Genomic DNA, 21,416 nt, shown 5'->3' on the forward strand with positions numbered 1-21,416 from the left:
GAAAGGGTAAAAATGGATTCATAAGGAATGGAGTGTAATAAGGGATGCCTAAAAATTTATTTTTACTAGTTGACCAACTTAATATATAAATAAAGTTCTGATGAATAATTTTTTTTTTTTGAAACTTTATATTGTAGGTTTATTTATTTTGAAGGGGGGGGGGGGGGGGGGGGATTTTCTAAACTCACACCTTAAATACACATGATAATATTGACAATATTGTATTTGGTGAAGTGACAATTTGCATGTATCTCCAATTTGAATTTGAAAGTTTCTGGTTGTAGATCTTCTGACCAAAGATCATAGTTTGTAAGTTTTTTAATAAAGTAATTTCAATTATGTATGTTCATGTTCTGAATATTCAATAATTCTTTTGTCTTCTCTAACCGTTCAAGATTAGTCTAAGTGATGAGATAATGAGTTAGGATTAGACTAGGTGAAAGGTTTGATTCCCTCCAATATGCCAAAAATAATAATTATAATTTTTTTATCTTTCCAATGTACTTTTAGTATTTTATTAATCATCTTATTAATTTTTAGTAGTCTTACTATGAATATGGATTTGCAGGTTATGGATATGACTTCTTCTAATGCTATCTTCCGCCCTCAAAACAAATATGATGTGTTTCTTAGTTTTAGAGGTGAGGACACCCGCGATAATTTTACCAGCCATCTTCATAAAGCATTACTTGGCAAGAAAATCGAAACCTACATAGACTACAGACTTGAAAGAGGGGATGACATTTCACCAGGCCTAATGAAGGCAATCGAGCAATCGAAGCTTTCGGTGATCATTTTCTCAAAAAACTTTGCATCTTCCACATGGTGCTTAAAGGAACTTGCCCATATACTCCAATCCAAGAAAAAATATGAACATTCTGTTATACCCATTTTCTACAACATAGATCCATCACATGTTAGGAAACAGGAGGGGAGTTATGTGGCTGCATTTGCTCAACTTGAAGAACGTTTCAAGGAAAAGGACAAGGACATGGTGCGCAAGTGGAAGGATGCTTTGGAAAAAGCAGCCAATCTATCTGGGTTTGATTCTAATAAAATTAGGTAGGTCTCTTAATTTATGCTGGTAATCATCTGATTCAGGGAAGATTACTTACGACTTGTATATATACTTACTAACTATCATTTGTCCTTCTTCATATATGCCAGGCCTGAGTCCGAATTAGTTGAGACAGTTGTCAAAGATATTTTGAAGAAATTGAATCGTAAATCGTCATGCGATTTAAAGGGTCTGGTTGGAATTGAAAAACATCTTGAGAAAATTAATTCATTATTGTGCATTGACTCACTAGATGTTCGCACTTTAGGAATTTGGGGCATGGGTGGTATTGGCAAGACCACCATTGCTGATGCGGTATATCACAATCTCTCTTCTGAATTCGATGCTTGTTGTTTTTTTGCCAATGTTAGGGAAAAATCAAAGAATCGTGGATTAACTGATTTACGAAATGAACTTCTTCATGCACTACTAAATGAAGAAAATATAAATATTGCCACTCCCTCTTTAGGATCACCTTTTATTAAAGATAGACTTCGCCGCACAAAGGCTCTCATTGTTCTTGATGATGTGAACACTTCAAGCCAATTAGAATATTTAGCTGACCTAGCTAAACAACTACTTGGCACTGGAAGTAGAACCATTATTACAACAAGAGATAGGCGTCTACTTAATAAAAGAGTTGACGATGGTTACATATATGAGGTTACGGGATTAAAGTTTGATGAAGCTCTTGAGCTCTTTCATTTGAATGCTTTCGGAAATAACTTTCCAACAGAAGAATATACAGAGTTGTCAAAAATGGTGGTAGATTATGCTAAGGGCATTCCTTTAGCTCTTAAAGTTTTGGGGTCCTCATTCGGTAAATGCGACAACAAAGAAGAATGGAAAAGTAAACTGAATAAATTGGAAATATTTCCCAACCCAGAAATTCAAGAACTCTTGAGAATAAGTTACCAAGGATTAGATAAAGAGGAGAAGAAGATATTTCTGCATATTGCGTGTTTATATAAAGGGGAGACTATAGAATATGCAAAAAGAATGTTAGATTTATGTGGTTTCTTTGCGGTTGCAGGAATTAGAACTCTTATTGACATGTCTCTCATATCAATAACATATAACCAACTAGGGATGCATGATTTGGTACAACAAATGGGTTGGGAAATTGTTCGTGAACAAGGTGAAGAAAATCCTGGACAACGCAGTATATTGTGGAGCCCTGAGGATGTCTATCATGTGTTGAAAAACAAGACAGTAAGAGCCAAATTCCTTGCCTTTCTCGAAAAAAAAAAATGGTTGCTTGAATTTTGTATATATAGGAAAAACTTATTTTTGATACAAGATTGATATATCTAAAAATGTCGTTTGCAATATATTATATCCTAATTTATGTATATATACTTTGCTCTTGATTTTCAGGGAAGTGAAAGTGTTGAAGCAATATTCCTAAACATGTCTGAGATTGAAGAGATAGACTTTAATCGTAAAGCCTTCAAAGGGATGTATAATCTGAGACTACTAAAATTTTATAGTCCGGATAATGGTCCCTTTACCAAGAAGCAGTACTGCCAAGTGTACCTTCCAGATCAAGGTCTACAGTCTCTTCCTGATGCCCTTAGATATATCCATTGGGAAAGATGCCCTTTGAAATCTTTTCCATCAAAATTTTCGCCGCACCATCTTGTTGAGCTTATTATGCCGGATAGCCAAGTTGAGAGACTTTGGAATAAAGGCCAGGTATGATTAATTTTTTTTCTTGTTAATTTAAAATCTAGTGCGGAAAGTTATTCTTACCATTTCTCTTTTATTTTTTTACAGAATATTAGAAACTTAAAAAAGATCGTTCTTAGTCGATCCACGAACCTTATTGAAGTTCCAGATTTATCTCGGTGTCAAAATATGGAGGAAATTGATCTTAGCTACTGTACAAGTTTAGTTGAAATTCCTTCATATCTTGAATATCTTGAGAAGCTTCAGATTCTGTTTCTGGGAGGTTGTTCGAATCTTAAACATCTTCCGGAGATACCAACCAGGTGTGAATATTTAACACTATATAATACTGCCATAGAAGAATTGCCTTCATCAGTTGGGTTGGATGAAAAACCTTATACAGTGTTTCTTACTTCCTGTAAAGAACTTGAGTATCTTTCAAGCAGCACTCTTGATCTAAATGGTTGCTTATCTCTTGGCAAGGTTTCAGAGCTTCCCAGGCAAATAACAACTTTGAATTTGTCTGAGATGAGCAGGGTTTCTGAGGTGCCCAGGAAAAATACAAGTTTAAATTTTTCAGAGATGAGCAGGGTTTCTGAGGTGCCCAGGCAAATACCAAGTTTAAATTTGTCAGAGATGAGCAGGGTGTCTGAGCTTCCCAGAAAGACAACAACTTTAAACTTGCCTCAAACAGGGATTATGGAGTACTGTCTCGCTGGTCGTGTTTCATTTGATCTGAAGCATACAAGAAGGCTTGTCAGTCTTCCATCCAACATTTGTAAGTTGCAATGTCTTGGTCAAATTTATCTCTTGGAGTGTCTAAAGTATCTTAAATTAAGTGGGCTTGAAAATCTAATTCGGCTATCCTCTACCATTGGAAATCTTGTTGCGCTTCAAGAATTACACCTACGTGTGTGCGAAAATCTTGAGTCTGTCCCGAACAACATCTACAAATTAAACAGTCTTAAATTTCTCACCTTTGAGGGTTGTTCGAGACTCAAGAAATTGCCTCCCTTCTCAGTTGGTTTGTGCTCTTTGGAAGAACTAAACCTCGGTGACTGCAATAATATCACATTAGAAATCCCTGATGGCCTCATTAGCTTATCCTCATTAAAAAGATTAAATCTAAGTGGAAGCAAGATCGAGAGCTTACCTACAAGCATCAAACAAGCTTCTGGGCTGAAGTACTTAAACTTAAGCAATTGCATTAGCCTTCGATCCTTACAATTGCAAGAGCTCCCATTGCTTCTTGAACGTTTGGACGCACATGGCTGTACATCATTGGAGACAGTGTATGGTTCCATCACGCAAGGTTGGGATCAACATGGAGTTTGTGGTCATCAAGAACAACTTATATTTTCTAATTGCCTTCAATTAGATCAGAATGCATTGAGCAACATATTAATTGTTGAAGCACAGCTTAAAATTATGCGAATGGCAATTGCACCACTAGAAGAAAATTACCAGTACAAGGTATCTCTCTCTCTCTCACACACACACAACACACACTCATGTCGATCACCTGTTAAATTGATGTGCTCTTTAGCTAAACAATTAAATTTTTAGACCTAGAAGTTGCAATTTTCTCACCAGCATAATTAATAATCATTACAAATCCATCCATGGTGCTGCAGGATGCTCCTTCAGTTAGCATTTGTTGTCCTGGAAATGAAATTCCGCAGTGGTTTAGCTTTCAAAGTGAGGGTTCCTCCATAAGTACCAAGCTTCCTCCACATTGGTTTGATACAAACTTCTTGGGCTTTGCTCTATGTGCTGTCATTAGATTCCACAATTATAATCCTTGTGGCTATGGTCTTGAATTCGAATGTAAATCCCATTTTAAAACCAATGATGGTGAAAGCCTTGAATTGAAAAGTCGCTTGTATGGTTTGGGGGATTCGGCCGGCAAGAATCAAAACAGAATTGTCAATTATGATCACGTTTTAGTGTGGTATGACCGCGCTCTGCATCCTGATGAATTCAAAGGAGAACAGACTTTCTCAGAGAGAAATTTAAGAGGAGAACAAACTTTCCCAAAAAGATTAAGAGGAGAAAACGGAGAAAAAATGCCCACTACTTTTAACAGTGTCACTGAGGCCTCTTTTAACTTGTACCCTATAAATAGTCTTGGTCAACCTGTCTCCAACAGGAACGTATACATAAAAGAGTGTGGGATGTGCCTGTTGTATGGCCAAGATGATTAGAGAAATTTGGGGTCATCAAAGAAGATATTACAGCGGTTTGGCCTTTGGTTGAGGAAGCCTTTGTTCACGGACCAGTGACACCATCCTGTCCAAGGACTGCATTCACACACGGTTGGCAACAAGTTTCTCATAAGGTCTGCACATGTATCTCTCTCTCTCTCTCTCTCTCTCTCTCTCTCTCTCTCTCTCTCTCTCTCTCTCTCTCTCTCTCTATCTCCTCACTTACGGTTATTAAATTGCATAGCCCACCAAAATTAAAAAAAAAAAAAAAACTCACGTAATCTTAACCATAATTCATATTCCTAACCGTACCCATATTTACGTTTGGGTTTTTTTAAAGATCCGTTGACTCTAGGGTTCTTTTTTAATTTTAAATATCCAAACTTTATGCCTTAGGTACCAATTAAGGGGGCAACAAGCAGCATTCATTTGAGGCAAAAACTTCATCAGGTGTTACATGCAACATGAGAATCACATAAACTATGATTACATGACAGTTGAAACTTAATTCCTTTGTGGTTTGTTAATGTTTAATTTTTTTTTTAGGATTTATAATTAATTTAGTCCCTAGACTTTTAAGGCCTAAATCCTAAGCTCTAAATCATTATGAATATTAAATCTTTATAAGTTTAAATGTGAGTGTAGAGAAAGTTGACTGTTGAGTAGTCACAACTATATAATAAATTAAAAGTGTTCAAACATTGGGTCAGCTGTTCAAATGTTTGGAAAGAAAATTTGTCACTGACAAGATATTTGGGCCCCAAACAAATTGTGTCTCATTTGCTTGTATCTAAACTTAAAATAATTGTTACATGCTGTTTTGGTGAAGAAAATCTCTCATTTGGTATTTAATTCATATTTTCATTTATTTTTATGATCGATCGATGAAAGGTTGTGTTACAATCAGAATTCTTATTTTTGATGCCTGGCTTTCTGCATTGTTATACTTGTGAAGGTACAAAATCTTTGTTCTATATGAATAGTTGGTTTCACCGATTCAAAGTACTCCTGCCATGGATTTTGAGTTTGGATGTAGTTCTGAAAGCTAGAGCCCTTTGGAATTCGAATAATTGGGGGTAAGAAAATGTCTTTTTCTTTTATAAACCCTGTGGAACTCAGGCAACATGCATTTCCGTTCATGCTGTTTGAAAATTAAAGTATATATTTAATAAATAAGCATGACTATCAGTACACTAAATCATAGTTTTGTGCATGGCAGCTTATATGGGGTCTAGTTATTGGTCGTTCAATGCTTTTAGATCCGACTCGATCCGGAGGTAGTACCAGTCCTTGATCTCTTATTAAGTGGAATCCTCCTGAGCACCCTTTTGTGAAGTTGAATTTTGATGGATCTTTTCTATCCAACAATTCTGCTACTGTTGGTATTTCCCTCTTAGTTGGTGAAGGTGTGGCCCTTAAAGCTGGGATCATTCAAGGTGATCCTGCTGGGTATTCTAACATCATAATGGAAGGAGATTTCAAGATTTTACTTTGTGTGGGGGTAAATGTGTCATCCCTTGGAAAAGCTTAGATCTCTCATTTGTGATATTCATCATCTCGCGTCTCAGTTTGCAGATATAAGCGACGTTGGAATGAAATTGGTTATGCAAATCAAATATAATTGCATTGTTTTGACCAAAACAAAAGCTCTTAAAATGGAAACAGTTTACTAAGAATTTAAACTCAAGTATGAAACAATGAGGCAGAAGTAAACAACTCAATAACAGTTAAATTGAGTATTTTGAAAGGGAAATTTTTAGCAATAGTATCTGACCTTTGTCCATATACTTTACTTTGCATCATTTTGGCTACGTCAACTTTCAATTTGTGTCAAATAGCGATCTTTTGTCAAGTATGTCAATATTTCCGTCAAAAAGTGAGCATGTGTCGTGTTCCAAGCCTAATTAAGTCCAACCAACAATCATCTTCCTCTTATTCAACCTCCTGCAACATTTAGCAAGTTCCCACCTTTTTTTTTCAACTCTTCCCTCCTAAATTGAACCATAAGCTGTATTAAAACCCCAATTGTACGTGTTAAAGAAAATTCATACACATGAATATATGGGTGTTGATCTGAGCTGGGAAAAGAGTGAAATAGGTGAGAACGTACCTGGGCAAGTCTCTGCAGATGGAACTAACGGCACCGATGTTGATTTTGACTCAACAATCCACATCTTGGACTGATGTAAACCCCTAAAGGAGGTTTGATGGTTGCCCCCCTAAATTCCAATTTGGAAAATTAAGGTACTTGACTTTTCAATTTTGCCAATCGAGGTAATTTCATCAATTCCCTCCTCTCCAACTCATGTTTGATCAACCAACCAACCTTCTAAGTCATGTTTGTTCATTACAAATCTTTGATAGCTCAGTAAAGTTTTGTATGCTAACTTTATCTTGACTTTTTGGGTAAAATGCTACTAATGCATGGGAACTTAATTAATTGAAATTAAAAGAGCAAATGAAGGAGAAGTTTGACAACAGACCATATAGTATAGACAAATAAGTATTTCTGATTCATCACATTTCTAATTGTTGTGGATCCATGACCAAAAACAAGAAAAAAAAAAAAAAAAAAACAATATGATGGGGCATGTTCTCTCCATCATATGTACAAAGAGAGGAATGGGGTTGTAGATGTGCTTGCCTCTTATTAGTTACACAGCTGGACTAAGAGGATTGGTCTAACTTGTGAGCAACAAATTCTACCTTATTGGTCAAGAAAATCATGGAAAGCTGGGCATGCTTAGCATCCTGCAAATTAAGTATTTGCATTGTTGAAATCAACAGTAAATGTGACTGATCCCAGCCTTCCACAAATTCTATGTTCGCCAAACAGAGTAAAAATAATGCATTTCTCGATCAGTGTATAATATACGAAACTTGGTTTGAAAATTACCTGTAACTGCTTACCAAAAAATTGACCTGTGAGTCTGTGACTACTAGCTAGTGAAGTACTAATGTAAATGAGCATTGTCTTCACATTAATTCACATGCTAATTAAAGAACTAATTATGCTTGTCCTTCAATGGTGCAGCTGGATATGTCTCTCACATATATGCATTATGTGATTCCAAGAAACAGAGGATATCCACTTCCAATTTGGGAAGCACGAATACTTCAAGCATTGCGGGTATGCAGTATCAGATATTTTAACTGCACCGATACGGCTGCATACGTCGATAGAATTAGAGCATCCAACCCAAAATCAATTGGAAATGGGTGGAAAGGCCTTAGACTTATAAGCACATATGCTAAGCTCTAATTTTTCGATGTGGGACATTACTCAACATTACTCTCAACACGCCCCTGCACGTGTGGCGAGATTTTGAGCCTTACACGTGAACAAATTGTATTGGATGACGTGGAAGCACGTGTGGTCGTTGGGCCTTACACGTGGATAACCAAGCTCTGATACCATGAAAGAATTAAAGTATCCAACCCAAAACTAATTGGCAATGGGTGGAGAGACCCAAAACTTATAAGCACATATGCTAAGCTCTAGTTTTCCGATGTGGGACATTGCTCCACATTACTCTCAACATACGTATCAGATACGGATTTGGTCGTATCCGATGACTTTTCTGCCGTTTGACTTTCCGATACTGCTTGGATGCATGAGGGATACAGTCAGGATACGACTGGGGCATTTTTGCAATTATATTTTAAAAAATGGGGGTCGCTTTATGGGTCAAATTTCTAATTGCTCTCAGTTCGACAAAACCAAAGGTACTCTTATGTATTCATGTCTTTTTCTCTCTAACTTTTTCTAGGTTTCATTTCATCATTTGTGAATTGTTAGTTTTTGATTATCGGGAAAGTATAAGAAATGAACATAAAATGAAAAAACGTTGTTTGATTATTAGGTCTCTTTTTTGGATAATGCTAGGTGTATCTTTTTTTGGTATCATCTAGTGTACTATCTCTCTAATAAAAATGGAGTGCTGCTATTTGCACACTCTTTTTTTTCTTTTTGCACACATTTTTCTCACTTTTTCTCACTTAACACCCCCACACTCCTCCCACAATTGAACTTTCTCATACACACCTCTCTCAATTACCATAATATCCTTAATTATTTTATCACCACAATACACCCCGTCAACTCAAAAAAATAAAATAAAACCCAACCCCTCCCCCTCCCTCACCCCGACCACCCCTTGCCTCCCCTTTCTCATCCGCCCTTGATCCTGCATTTGCCATTGAATAATTCTGTTCATATTTTGTATTATATGGAAAAAAATTATTTGGCTTTCCAACTGAAGTGTGGTTTTATTTTGGTTTGATTTGGTACACAAAAATTATGTTGTTCAGTATGTCATAGAGCTAAAGATGCCATCTGCGATGGCCAGATTGATTTCTCAGTTAAAAGGACACTTTGTATACCTCTCCACGCAGATTGATTCCTCTGTGCCTACCACCGGCTCGTAGCTCGCAACTCACGTCGCCTCTGCCCACCACCGCGCACAAGAACCAAGGACGGCGACCCGAGACACCCATTCGGCACTGGTCCACCGAATAGAACATGATTGTTCGACGGATACCTGCCGAACGTGTCCTGGATGTTCGATGGCTGGCTGCCGAACGAAACTACTAGTTTCGACGAACCAGTGCCGAACAGGTGTTTTTCGAGCTGTCTGCCATGGCTTCCTCGAACAAAGAAAGGGAAAGAGAGAGAGGAGAGAGAGAGAGAGAGAGAGAGAGAGAGAGAGAGAGAGAGAGGAGAGCGTTCTGAGAAAGAGGGGGAGGTGCATGCTTTGAGAAAACAGGATATGGCGTTGACAATTAATTTTGGAATTGTAGCATCTTCGAAAGGGTAGACAACTGGAGCTCTTTGGCTCATTCTCCAACCCAAAAGCTATTAAGCTAGCTCAACCAATTTTAATTCTCTTTGTCAAAAAGTCATTCTCCAGGAGAGAGATGGTTGTGTTCTTTTGAGAGAATGGATACGAGAAAGACAAAGAGAGTGAGGAGAGAGAGAGGAGGGATGGGCTGGGTGGAGAGAGGAAAAGAGAGATGGGGTGTGTAAATTGTCCTTTAGGTCTTTTTACATTAGGGTAATTTTGTAAATTTATTAATTAAGTAATAAGGGTGTGTAAAAAGAAATAAAAGGGTGTGCAAATAGCAGCACTCTAAAAATGGGATCCACCAATACAAGTGGGGTCCACCTCTATTAGAGAAATGGTACACTAGATGGTACCAAAACATGGTACTCCTAGCATTCTCCCTCTTTTTTTTGTTTTTTGGGGAAAGGAAATGAGGGGTTTGATGAAACGAACACTGTTTCCTTATCGTAAAGAAAGGAACAGCTATTGACAACTAGCAATACACGTCAAACAAGTAGACAAATCATAGTGATCCGATATGCCACTGGACATTGCCAGGTGGTATATTTGTACCATGGAATAATTTCTCGTAAATTGCTAGCCCATCTGCTACCGACCAACCCAATTAGAGTGCATTGCCAGCTCAGCCAGTTAGCCTTGTGTATAGAGCCTACTATGTTAATTTAATTAGATATTAGCCTCTTAGTACGCGCTCCGCATGTGTCAATTTATTTTACTTTGTTTTTTTTTTTTTTTGTTCTTATTGTTATTCTCACCACTTTCTCCATGTCTTAAGGTAGTGGGTGTGTTTTTTATTATTCTAATCGTATTTTATAACTATACCCTCATTTATTAGGTTGTTATAAAATGACTATTTTTTTGAAAAAACGATATTTTATGAAATTCTTTTTTTTTTTTTTTGAAGCTTGTAACAGTAAACTATTCTTCTCGCTTTATAATAGTAAAAATAGATATATCATTTAACGTTCAAAACTAATACAACATCAAAATCAGGCATAATTAATAATTAACATTACAAAATTGACAAAATCTGTAAACCCGGCCAAATTCAAAAAAGACTGCAACAAGTCAAAGTAAAAGTGAATTCAGCTCTACAAACTGATGTTCATCTCCTGATACAGAGGCTAAAGACAAACATAAAATTGATTAAGAAAAACATAGTAAAACGTCAAATATAGATTTACAGTGGAAACATACATGTCTTTGGTCACATGAACACGATTTTCTATGCAACAAACACAATTCAATAGGCACACAATTTGATATCAGAAGCAAGGAATTAAATTTCGAAAATTTCGTTTTTTTAGGGTGTCGAAATCGAAACACGTGTTTAATAATTTTTCAAGAAGATTTCGCCGAAATTTTTGAAATTTCGGCGAAATTTACCGAAATTTTCATATTTTCTATTTTCTCCAACTTCAGAAATTCACCAAAAATAGCTCGAGACTCCAAATAATTCACCGAAAAATTATACGAACTCGTATTGATGAGTACTAATTTCCTATAACCTCAAAATAGTCAAATTTCTTTCAAAAAAATTATGAAAAATCCTACTCTTATAATTTAATTCTGAAAAAAATAATAATCGTCAAATTCTTGAATTTTCATTTTCTAAAATTCATTTCCACACAACTAAGCTCTAGAACCACAAGCAAAGGTCTAAGTTAGTTAAAATAAATTTAAAAAAATTTCTAATTCCTTTAAACAAACCTTAAAAAAATTTTGAAAAATTTAAATAACAAAATTATCATAAGCCAAAATTTGGGTTGTTACACTTAGTGAAGACAAAACTTAGCTAAGTAAGAGACACAGGAAAAAAGGAAGGAAAGATAAAAAATAAAGAAAAGACTGAAGAGAGAGGCACAGGGGAAAAAAGTAAGGAAAGAAAAAAAAAAATGAGGGGGGGTTTAGGGCCTTTGGGCAATTGGAAAGAAGAAAAAAAGGTTTAAGATTTATTTTAGTTATTTTAAACCTTAAACTTTATTACATTTCTATATAAAAAATAATTACAAGTATCCTAAAGAGCTTAAAACCTAATATCTTAAAAAATATAGAGTATATATGGTTTAATGTATAGATTATAGAGTATAAAAAGTATGAGGGTATATAGAATATATAGAGTATTAGGGTTTAGATTTTAGTGTATAATTAAATTATACAGTATATATAAAGAATATACTAATTTTGTTTATTCATTATACTAATTTTATTTAACAGTATTTGCTACAGCGCGCATTATAGTCACTTTATATCACATGAAACCTACTATATAATTTGATTTCTTCAATATTTTTTATCAATTTAGTAGATAATATGTTAAATAAACATATGATAAAGTTTCATTCAAAATTTCCGTAGTTTGATAGCAATTTTCGTAATTTCCATCTAATTTCTGTCGAAATTTAAAAATTTACGAAATTTCCGTCGAAATTTCCATCGAAATTTCCTCGAAACTCAAAATTTTATTCCTCGATCGGAAGCATATAAGTTCATATAATGGAAAGAAAAAAAAAGTGAAGAAATGTGGGTTTAAAACATTTGCTAGGAAGTGGAAGAGATCACGAAATTGTTAAACTGCTTTGAATATGGTGTTAAGAATGGATTAAGATAAACAGAAACAGACCAAAGCTAAAATCAACAAAAACAACATACCTTACCTCAAAAAAAAGAAACCAATCTTCTGATCTTCAAATTCAATAAAGTATGGGAACCTGATATTAAAACCAAAATCCAATTAAACCCAAAAAAATAATGAAAAAATTTGCAGGAAAAAAAGAAGAAAGAAAACTGTGAAATTGCCCAAATAAAACAATGTGAACATCAAATTCACAAAAACCCGAAAAGAAAAAAAAAAAAAAGAATCCGTAACACCAATGCTCAAATGGAGGTGTTCTCTTAGTCTTCTACCAAGTCCTGTAACAGAATAGAAAAAAAAAAAAAAACAATAATTAATTAGCCGAGTGGAAAACAGAGATGTAGAAAGCAATTAAACTGAAAAATAAGATGGTTACAAAAGTGAAATGCAGAGATGGAGAAAAGAAGCAAACTGATGCTCGACAACTGAACTTCACACTTTGATGCTTACGGTGGTTTTGCAAACTCACCGTTGCTGACACCACTTTCTTTTTACGGTGGTTTTTGAAAGTCTTTGGCCATGGGTCTTCTTGGAAATAAGATGTGTTTTTTTGTTTGGCCATGGGTAACTGCAATTTTGTGTAGTGGACGGCTTAGGCCATCCACAGTGGTGAGAGTGAGAGTGAGAGTAAGACATGGCCTGAAAAGTGATTTTGTGGCCAGAAAAGTGATTTTTTGTCATGAGAGTGAGAGTAATATATGCTGAAGTTGTAGTGGTGCTGAGAGTGAGAGCTGAGAGTAATGCAGTTGTACCTAATTAAATTAAGCCTAAATTAGATTAAGTTATAGTTAAGTTATAATTTATAACTTAAATATTTATAAAAATTATACTATTGGTTTTATTGTGAAGAGATCTTTAATATAAGGTCAATATTGACTATATTTGGATTTATAATTTTATTACCTAAATTAAATATTTTTAAATTTATAATTGGTTTTTGTGAATTTTTAAATATTTTTTCTAAATTTTTATGTATTTTTTTGTATTTTTTAATATATTTATAACGGTCAATTAATGTGGACCGTTGATCTCCAACAGATATATGAAACGGAGAGCCCAGATGCAGCCACATGTCATTGCCCGAAAATATATATATATATATATATATAAATTTGTAACGGTCAATTAATATTGACCGTTAAGATGAAAGCTAGAAACAATCCTGGACGTCCGTGACTCACAAGCGCGAGTGGAGGTGAGTAGCCGACAAGCCTGGCATGCAACAGTGGCTGGTCTGCCACTTTTCCTCTCACATGGATTGTACAATTATGCCCTCATCTTTTCTCACAATTCCTCCATGCCAGCACGTGAGTTCAGTTTTGAATAAAGGATTGCTATGTCTTTTCCAAGCTTCATGTTTTTGGTTTCTGATTTCCTCCCACGTGGTAGGGCCCACGCAATTGAAGCTCTCAACTTTTCTTCATCTCACCCTCAACTCTAACTCTCACTCACTCTCAATCTTATCTCTCCGGCCCACTGTAGATCATTTTAGAGCTTCCCTTAACTCTCACACAGTCTCACTCTCAAACTCACCCTCACTGCTGTGGAAGGCCTTAGAGGGAGTAAAAGAAAGTTGAAAAGAGGCTCTTCTAAGTTGGACTCCTTTTCCTGATTTATCCCACCTTCTTTTTGTTTTATTTTCTATGTTCATTTTACCTTTTACCCTCCATATATTAAATTTTTATGTTTAAATATTTTAATTAATAAAGGGCATCTTCAGAATATTTGAAAATTTCACCTGAATGAGTCTTTGCTTTATATATATAGAAGATTATAAATAAATGAAGGACTACTATTTTGAGTCATATTTTTACTTTATTTCCATTCATCACCAATTTGTTGCAAGCTAGGGTGGTTTCATCCTTTTGGTTTTGTAGCATTTCATTTGTTTTATTAATTGCACTAGATGTTTCACCAAAGAAGAAAATAAAACCACATTATATATGCATCCTTCCATACCAGCAGTTTATTGTTACCGGACATTGCCTTAATAATCATGGTATTATTTAATTAATTATTAGTTACTGTGCATATTAAATGGTCTTTAGCTGTTTTAAATCATTATACATATATATATATATATGTGCCTTAGTCCCAGCAGTTATATATATGCAATTTGATTCAAGTGCGGACATTCGCACAGTGCAGTCTGATTCAAGTGCGGATGTTCACACCATGCGAACGTCTCACGCTGACCCATCATTCGGCACCGAACGATCGGCGAGTGTGAGAGGTTCGCGTGGTGCGAACATTTGCACTTGAAAATTTTCCTATACATATGTATATATTTCTGCCTATAATAATTAAAGTAAATAAGCAAAAAATAACAAAAAAAAATTATAAATTTTACTCATAAACTCATGTAAATTTATTTAATTTTAAGCCACATAGAGTGGCTTAAAATTCAAATTTTTTTTCTGATTTCATATGTAACTCTTACACTTTATTTTGTTATGATGCAGTATATAACTGTTATAGAGTTACACTTTATTTTATTACGATGCAGTACATAACTCTTATATGAATATAAGTTGTCCACATGTTTGGCTTAAAGCCCCAGCACGGGGCGTGTGAGAATGTGGAGTGTTGTCCCACATTGAAAAATTATAACTTTGTATAGTGACTTATAAAAGTTTGGGCTACTTCTCCCAATTGGTTTTTGGATGGATGTCTAGATTCCTTCAACTCACTCACTGTAATCCCTATCAATATTTTGTTTGGTTACTGAGAAAATTAAAGAAAAATAATTCTGATTTGGAACTCTTTAAATTGAAAGCACTTCCTTGAACAAGACGCTGATAGAAAAATCACCTACAAGTTTGAGAGTGATTGCTGCTTGTCTCATTAGAGATTAGGACACATTATTTTCCTACTATTATTATTTATTTTATGTTTTTTATTCGACATATATTGGATTCCCCTTCTCTCGATTTCACCATCTCAATCTTCGTGGGTGGGTTGAAAAAAGTGGAAATTAAGGGCCCGTTTGGTATCCTACTCAAATTTTTTTTTTCAAAAATTAAGATTTTTTTTTTTAATGTGAGTTTTCAAAATCAATTTTAAAAATTTGAAAACGTGTTTGGTATGAAATTTGAAAACAATTTTTAAATTTAAAAAATGATGACATCTAAGAAAAAATGAAGTGTAAAAAAAAAAATTGAGAAAAACGATGTTTTATCATTTTTAAAAAGAGACATGTTTTTGAATTTTTTTAAAAAAATTGTTTTTAAAAATGGTCTACCAAACACGTTTTCTTGACTAAAACTTGTTTTTTTGTTTTTGAAAACAAAAAATAGTTTTTAAATAGAATACCAAACAGGCCCTAAATATCTCTGGATTTTCGCTGATTCTCCGAACCCACCTGCAACCTTTTCCCTTTTTTTTCTCTCTGTTTACAAAAGGTGGAAGCGAATTTTATATTTCTGTTTTATTTTTTGCTATTAAGTATTAACATAAGAATTTTGCACCACTGCCTTTTTCATAGGAAACCCAGTATTATTTTCCCGAGAAGTTGATTCATTTTCCAAGGAAAATAAAAGAAAAGGAAGGTGGAAAGATGGGAAGGGTGCGATTTCCCAAGTGGGGTTTGCTTGTGTTGTTAACTTGTTGTTGGGTTGCTTCTGTCTCTGTTCTTGTTTTGTTGAAGGTCTTGGTGTGAATTGGGGAACCATGGCAACCCATAAGTTGCCTCCTCCCACTGTGGTTCAGATGTTGAAGGACAATGGGATTCAGAAGGTAAAGCTTTTTGATGCAGACCAGTCTACCATGAGTGTTTTGGTTGGCTTTGGTATTGATCAGCTTACTTCCATGGCCAACTAGGCAGTCTATGCTCGTGCCAAAGAATGGGTCCGGAGGAATGTAACCCCGCTACAATTTCAATGGAGGAGTTAACATCAAGTATGTCAATTTTTTTGTTTCTCCAATTGTTTAAACCTTTTGTATTGAAATACACTTTTGAATTTGCACCGCATGGTTTTTGTAAGTATAGTTTCATTGCTTAGTTAATTACACTTACACCCCTGAGGTTTATCATCTTTTCACATACACCCATGAGATTTCAATACTTACATATATACCCCTTGAGGTTTCAAAACTATTGCATATACCCCTTATAGTGAGACGAAAAATGATGAGAATCTATGATTTGTGTTGGTCTTTCTGTATCTGTAGCACAATGTTTGTATGTAGTTTATATGTTATTTAGTATTTCTGATAATTATTTGCTCCAATTTGTGAAATTTCTGGAATTTTCTTAATTTTCTTTGTTTTATTTATGATTCAGATTATTTATGTCCTACAGATGTTTTTTTTCCTATTTTTTGGTGTAACTCTCTGCTAATATTATAGGTGGTTAAGCAGTTAGAACTACTTTCGAGTTCTTGTTGGTTGAATTAATTCTGGAAATTTCTGTTAGAGAGCTTTTAGGCTTTGAGAACTTGTTCATTGGCAGTTTTAAATTGATGATACTTATGTGCACTGAATGATGTGTCTTTTAATTTTATTTCCATAAGTTTGTCGAGAATCCTATCGGGTATGTAGTTAGTTTATTTATTGATCAAGAAAATTACAGATTTCGTCCACTTATTTATAGCTAGTTCAATTTTGGTCTACAATTTTTTTTTAAGTTCTATTTTGTTCCATTAATTGTTTCACTTATTCAATAAAGGTCATTTCTGTCTATTTGGAGTGGATAGATGTTTATGTGATGAGTAAAACTATAACATGTGTCAAATGTGCCAATGTGGTCAGTTGGGGGTTAGAAGGAGTCAAAGGCTATTGTGAGGCTTATTCGAGCGAAGTTGAAAGGGTCTGATGCTAGGATTTTTGGGCATTATTTTTTATTTCTGTTGGATTTGCTGGGGTTGATCTGATTAATCAGCTTGGGGAATCGTTTTTTTGGCATTTTATGCAATGGCTCTTGAATTTCAGACATCTGGAGATGCCCCCATCTACGGTGAGTCATGTGGGTTTTGTTTTTTTAATTTATGGGTGTTAAATATTGATGGATTCTTGTAATTTTCTATTGTTTGGATGGTTGTTTGTTTGATGGGAAACTCTTCTTCTGAAAAGTTATGTCCTTTTGTAAGGTTTTGCATTCCTTTATATATTCTCCATTGTCTGCATCTTAGGGTTTTTGTGGTCTCGAATGCCTTTTTTCTTGTTTATTCCCAATTAATGGCCTGCCACTAAAAAGACTTTGAGTTTTTTTTTTATGGTTTTTTAAGTGTTTTTCTAGTTTTTTAATTGTTTTGGAACACATGGATATTGTGTGATATATGGACTCTGTAGACATGATTTATTGACTGTGCATGGGTTGTTGATGAACATTGAATTGTAGAGTGGTACTGAAGCTGTGTGGTATTAGAGCATGTGCAATGGTGGTGTCAATGTCAAGTTAATTTCAATTTATTGACTTTATAGAAGAAAAAATATTTGCAATGGAGAGTCAATGTTAAAAATTGAATTGCAATGGATGCCAAAAGACAAGATGCATGTCAAAAAATTGATATGAAAATTGTAAATTGACCTCACAAATTCCAAGAGAACAATCGGCCCTACTTGAGAAATCAGCCTCATGTGAAAGCATGTGCAATGGTAGTGTCAATGTTAAGTTAATTTAATTTATTGACTTTATGGAAGAAAAAGGGTTTGTAATAGAGAGTCAATGTTAAAAATTGAATTGCAATGGATGTCAAAAGACAAGATGCATGTCAAAAAATTGATATGAAAATTGTAAATTAACCTCACAAATTTCAAGAGAACAATCGGCCCTACTTAAGAAATCAGCCTCATGTGAAAGCATGTGCAATGGTAGTGTCAATGTTAAGTTAATTTAATTTATTGACTTTATGGAAGAAAAAGGGTTTGTAATAGAGAGTCAATGTTAAAAATTGAATTGCAATGAATGTCAAAAGTCAAGATGCATGTCAAAAAATTAATATGAAAATTGCAAATTGACCTCACAAATGCCAAGAGAATAATCGACCTAACTTAAGAAATCAGCCCCATGTGAGGAAAGACAATGAACAAGTGGCAGGCTTTGATTGACAAAAAAGCTGCCCTATGCCCCACCCTATCGACTTGCACTAGTAGATGGATGTGGCTTCCATGTGGAAGTACAATATTGGGCCATTTGAAAATAGTCATTGCATGCAGCTGCTCACTTGATTAATGTTTATAAGGTTTATTGACTTTAGGTACCAAATTATAATGTTTTTTCATTTCAACTACTAAAACATTTATGTCATTTCACTTTAGGTACTAAATTTCAATTTAGGTACCAACTTTAAAAAATATGGTTATATTAAACTGTGACTGTCTAATAGTCATAACTTTTGTATTGATTTATTTTTTTTTCAATATTTGCAAGGCTTAAACTTTAATATTTAGTCTTTGGGTTATAGGACTTCATCCCCCAAACCTAAATCAAAAGTATGAAACCTTTAAAAATTTTGATTTTTTATAAATTTTAAATAGTCACAACTGTGACTGTTCGACAATTACAACTGTAACTGTTCGACAGTCACAACTGTATAACAAACTGATTTGTGACCTAATCCAAAATGTTTTACTCTAGGTTAGTACCTAAACTAAAAAAAATTAGTGTTTTGCTACTTTATTAAAAAACTATTGATATTTGGTATTTAATCCTAATTTTCTAATGTTTATAACTAGTTAATATATATTAATATATCTAATTAATATATAACTAGACTAGGAAATTATGATTTTTATTAATATGTTTTTTATTTTATACTTTATAATTCGAAATTAGGAAATTTAAAATTAGGTGTTAATTTAAAATTATTTAAAAATATAAAATATTGGGCTCATTTGAAAGATTTAATTGAGATATTTTCAATGGTATAATCTATAAAATAATTAAATTGATAGTTTTTAATTTGTAAGAGATTATACAAAAATATTAAAAAAAAAAAACGTATAGGTATTGACTTATATAATTGACTTGAACCATTGCAGCAAAACAGTTTTATGTCAAGTCAATAATTGACACAATTGGAAAATAGGGGTCAATATGGTTGAATTGAATTGCCAATTGACACCTACCATTGCACATGCTCTGAGGAAAGAGAATGAACAAGCGGCAGGCTTGGATTAGTGAAGAAGCTGCCCCCTGCCCCACCCTGTCAACTACTACTAGGCTTGCACTAGCAGATGGTTGTGGCTTCCACGTGGAAGTACAATATTGGGCCATTTGAAATATAGTTGTTGCATGCAGCAGCCCACTTAATTAATATATATAACTAGTTAATATATATTAATCCATGTAATTAATATATAACTAGACTAACTAGTTAATATAAGTAGTTAAAATATATGACTGTTACCCATAATATATCCTATTGACCGTTGGACTTGGACATGGCCGCACCAATTGTCACAATTTCATCCTCTATAAATTGTGACTGTTGGTGTTTTTTTTTTTAACAATTTAATAAATCATTTATATATATATATGTCCACTCTCTCATTTTATTTCTACCAAGTTTCGTCCTCTACATTGGTGTATTTGGTCTTTAGAGGTTGTTGTAGTATTTATTTCATTTTCCTCAAATTGTCTATGTTTTTGTGTTTTTGCATCAATGGGTCCAAAGAAAGGGGGAAAAAAATTTTCTACCGAAGAAGATATAGCCATGTGTCGTGCTTATATTCAAGTCTCCAAAGATCCATTTATTGGTTTGGATTGAACTAAAACATTATTTTGGGTATGAGTCCATGAAAAGTTTATTGAGCTAACCAGCGAGGGGACGTGTAAACGCACAATCGAGGCTATCAAGTGCAAATATAGCCGAATCAAGAAGTTGGTCACATTTTATCATGCTTGTCTTAAACAGGTCAACAACCGTAGAAAAATTGAGGTCTCTCAAGCCGACTGAGTAAGATTATTATTGTTTTAATATTATCAATTATAACATATAATTTAGTAGTATTATCTTTATAAGTTATAATGTTGTAGTGTTATAATTTTTTTTTTAACATTATTATTTGTAATTATTTGTTGTAGTTTTAATACTATCATATATAATATGATTTTTTTTTTTTTTTAACATTTGTAGGTTCAAGAAGCAAGGATGTTTTTCAAGGAAAAAGAAAAAATATCATTTAAGTTTGACCATTGTTATGAGATTTTAAAAGATTTTCTCTTCGTGGGTGTCACTAATTCGCAACTATCACAACCAATGAATCAACTCGGGTCATCCAGGGAGCAAAAGACAAGCGCAGCCATGAATCAACTTACTTATGGCATACCCGCTGATTATCTGGACGATAAACTTAGAATGGACGCATCCACGACATTGATGTGTTTGAGGAAATTTTGCAAAGCTATCGTGGCCGTCTTTGGAGAATGCTACCTTCGTGCATCAACCCCCACTGATCTTGGAAAGCTACTATGAAAAGGAAAAAAGCGTACCTTCCCAGGAATGATCGGGAGTATCGATTGCATGCATTGGGTTTAGAAGAACTGTCTGACTGAAATGCATGAGCACTTTAAGGATCATTACCCAAAACCCACAATCATTTTGAAGGTTGTGGTTTCGTATGACCTTTGGATATGGCATGCGTTTTTCTGTATGCATGGAGCCAACAATGATCTGAATGCACTTGATGCTTCACTTGTCTTTGAAGATGTGTATGCCGGGTGGGCTCCTAGTGTTAACTTTATTATCAATGGGAGACAATATGAGATGACGTGCTATTTGGCAGATGGAGTCTATCCAAAGTAGACAACCTTTGTTAAAACCTTTAAGCAACCGACTAACCACAAACATGCATATTTTTCGACAATGCAATCAAGCTATTGAATGGATGTTGAACACGTATTTAAGGATTTACAAGCCCGTTTCGCTATTATTGCATAACCTGCCCGATGTTGGAATCCATACGTCATGGCAACCATCATGAAAACGTGCATCATTATGCACAATATGATTGTTGAAGACGAGCATGAGTTTGATTCAGATGAGGAAAAAGATGCATGAGACCAT

At 34.4% G+C, this 21,416-nt stretch overlaps 1 protein-coding gene across 1 annotated transcript; it reads left to right on the plus strand.

Moving 5' to 3' along the window:
* The first annotated feature begins 571 nt into the window (after positions 1–571).
* LOC147291493 (disease resistance-like protein DSC1) lies at positions 572–4,929 on the plus strand. The gene is made up of 7 exons (XM_086235954.1): positions 572–1,062; positions 1,168–2,269; positions 2,435–2,756; positions 2,835–3,246; positions 3,388–4,015; positions 4,109–4,198; positions 4,360–4,929. Exons 1-7 carry the CDS (start codon positions 572–574, stop codon positions 4,927–4,929), a joined length of 3,615 nt encoding a protein of 1,204 aa, XP_086092080.1.
* Positions 4,930–21,416: the final 16,487 nt, after the last annotated feature.

The sequence above is a fragment of the Dryas octopetala genome, chromosome 3 (genome assembly GCF_963921425.1).
Source record: "Dryas octopetala chromosome 3, drDryOcto1.1, whole genome shotgun sequence".
Taxonomy (NCBI): Eukaryota; Viridiplantae; Streptophyta; class Magnoliopsida; order Rosales; family Rosaceae; genus Dryas; species Dryas octopetala.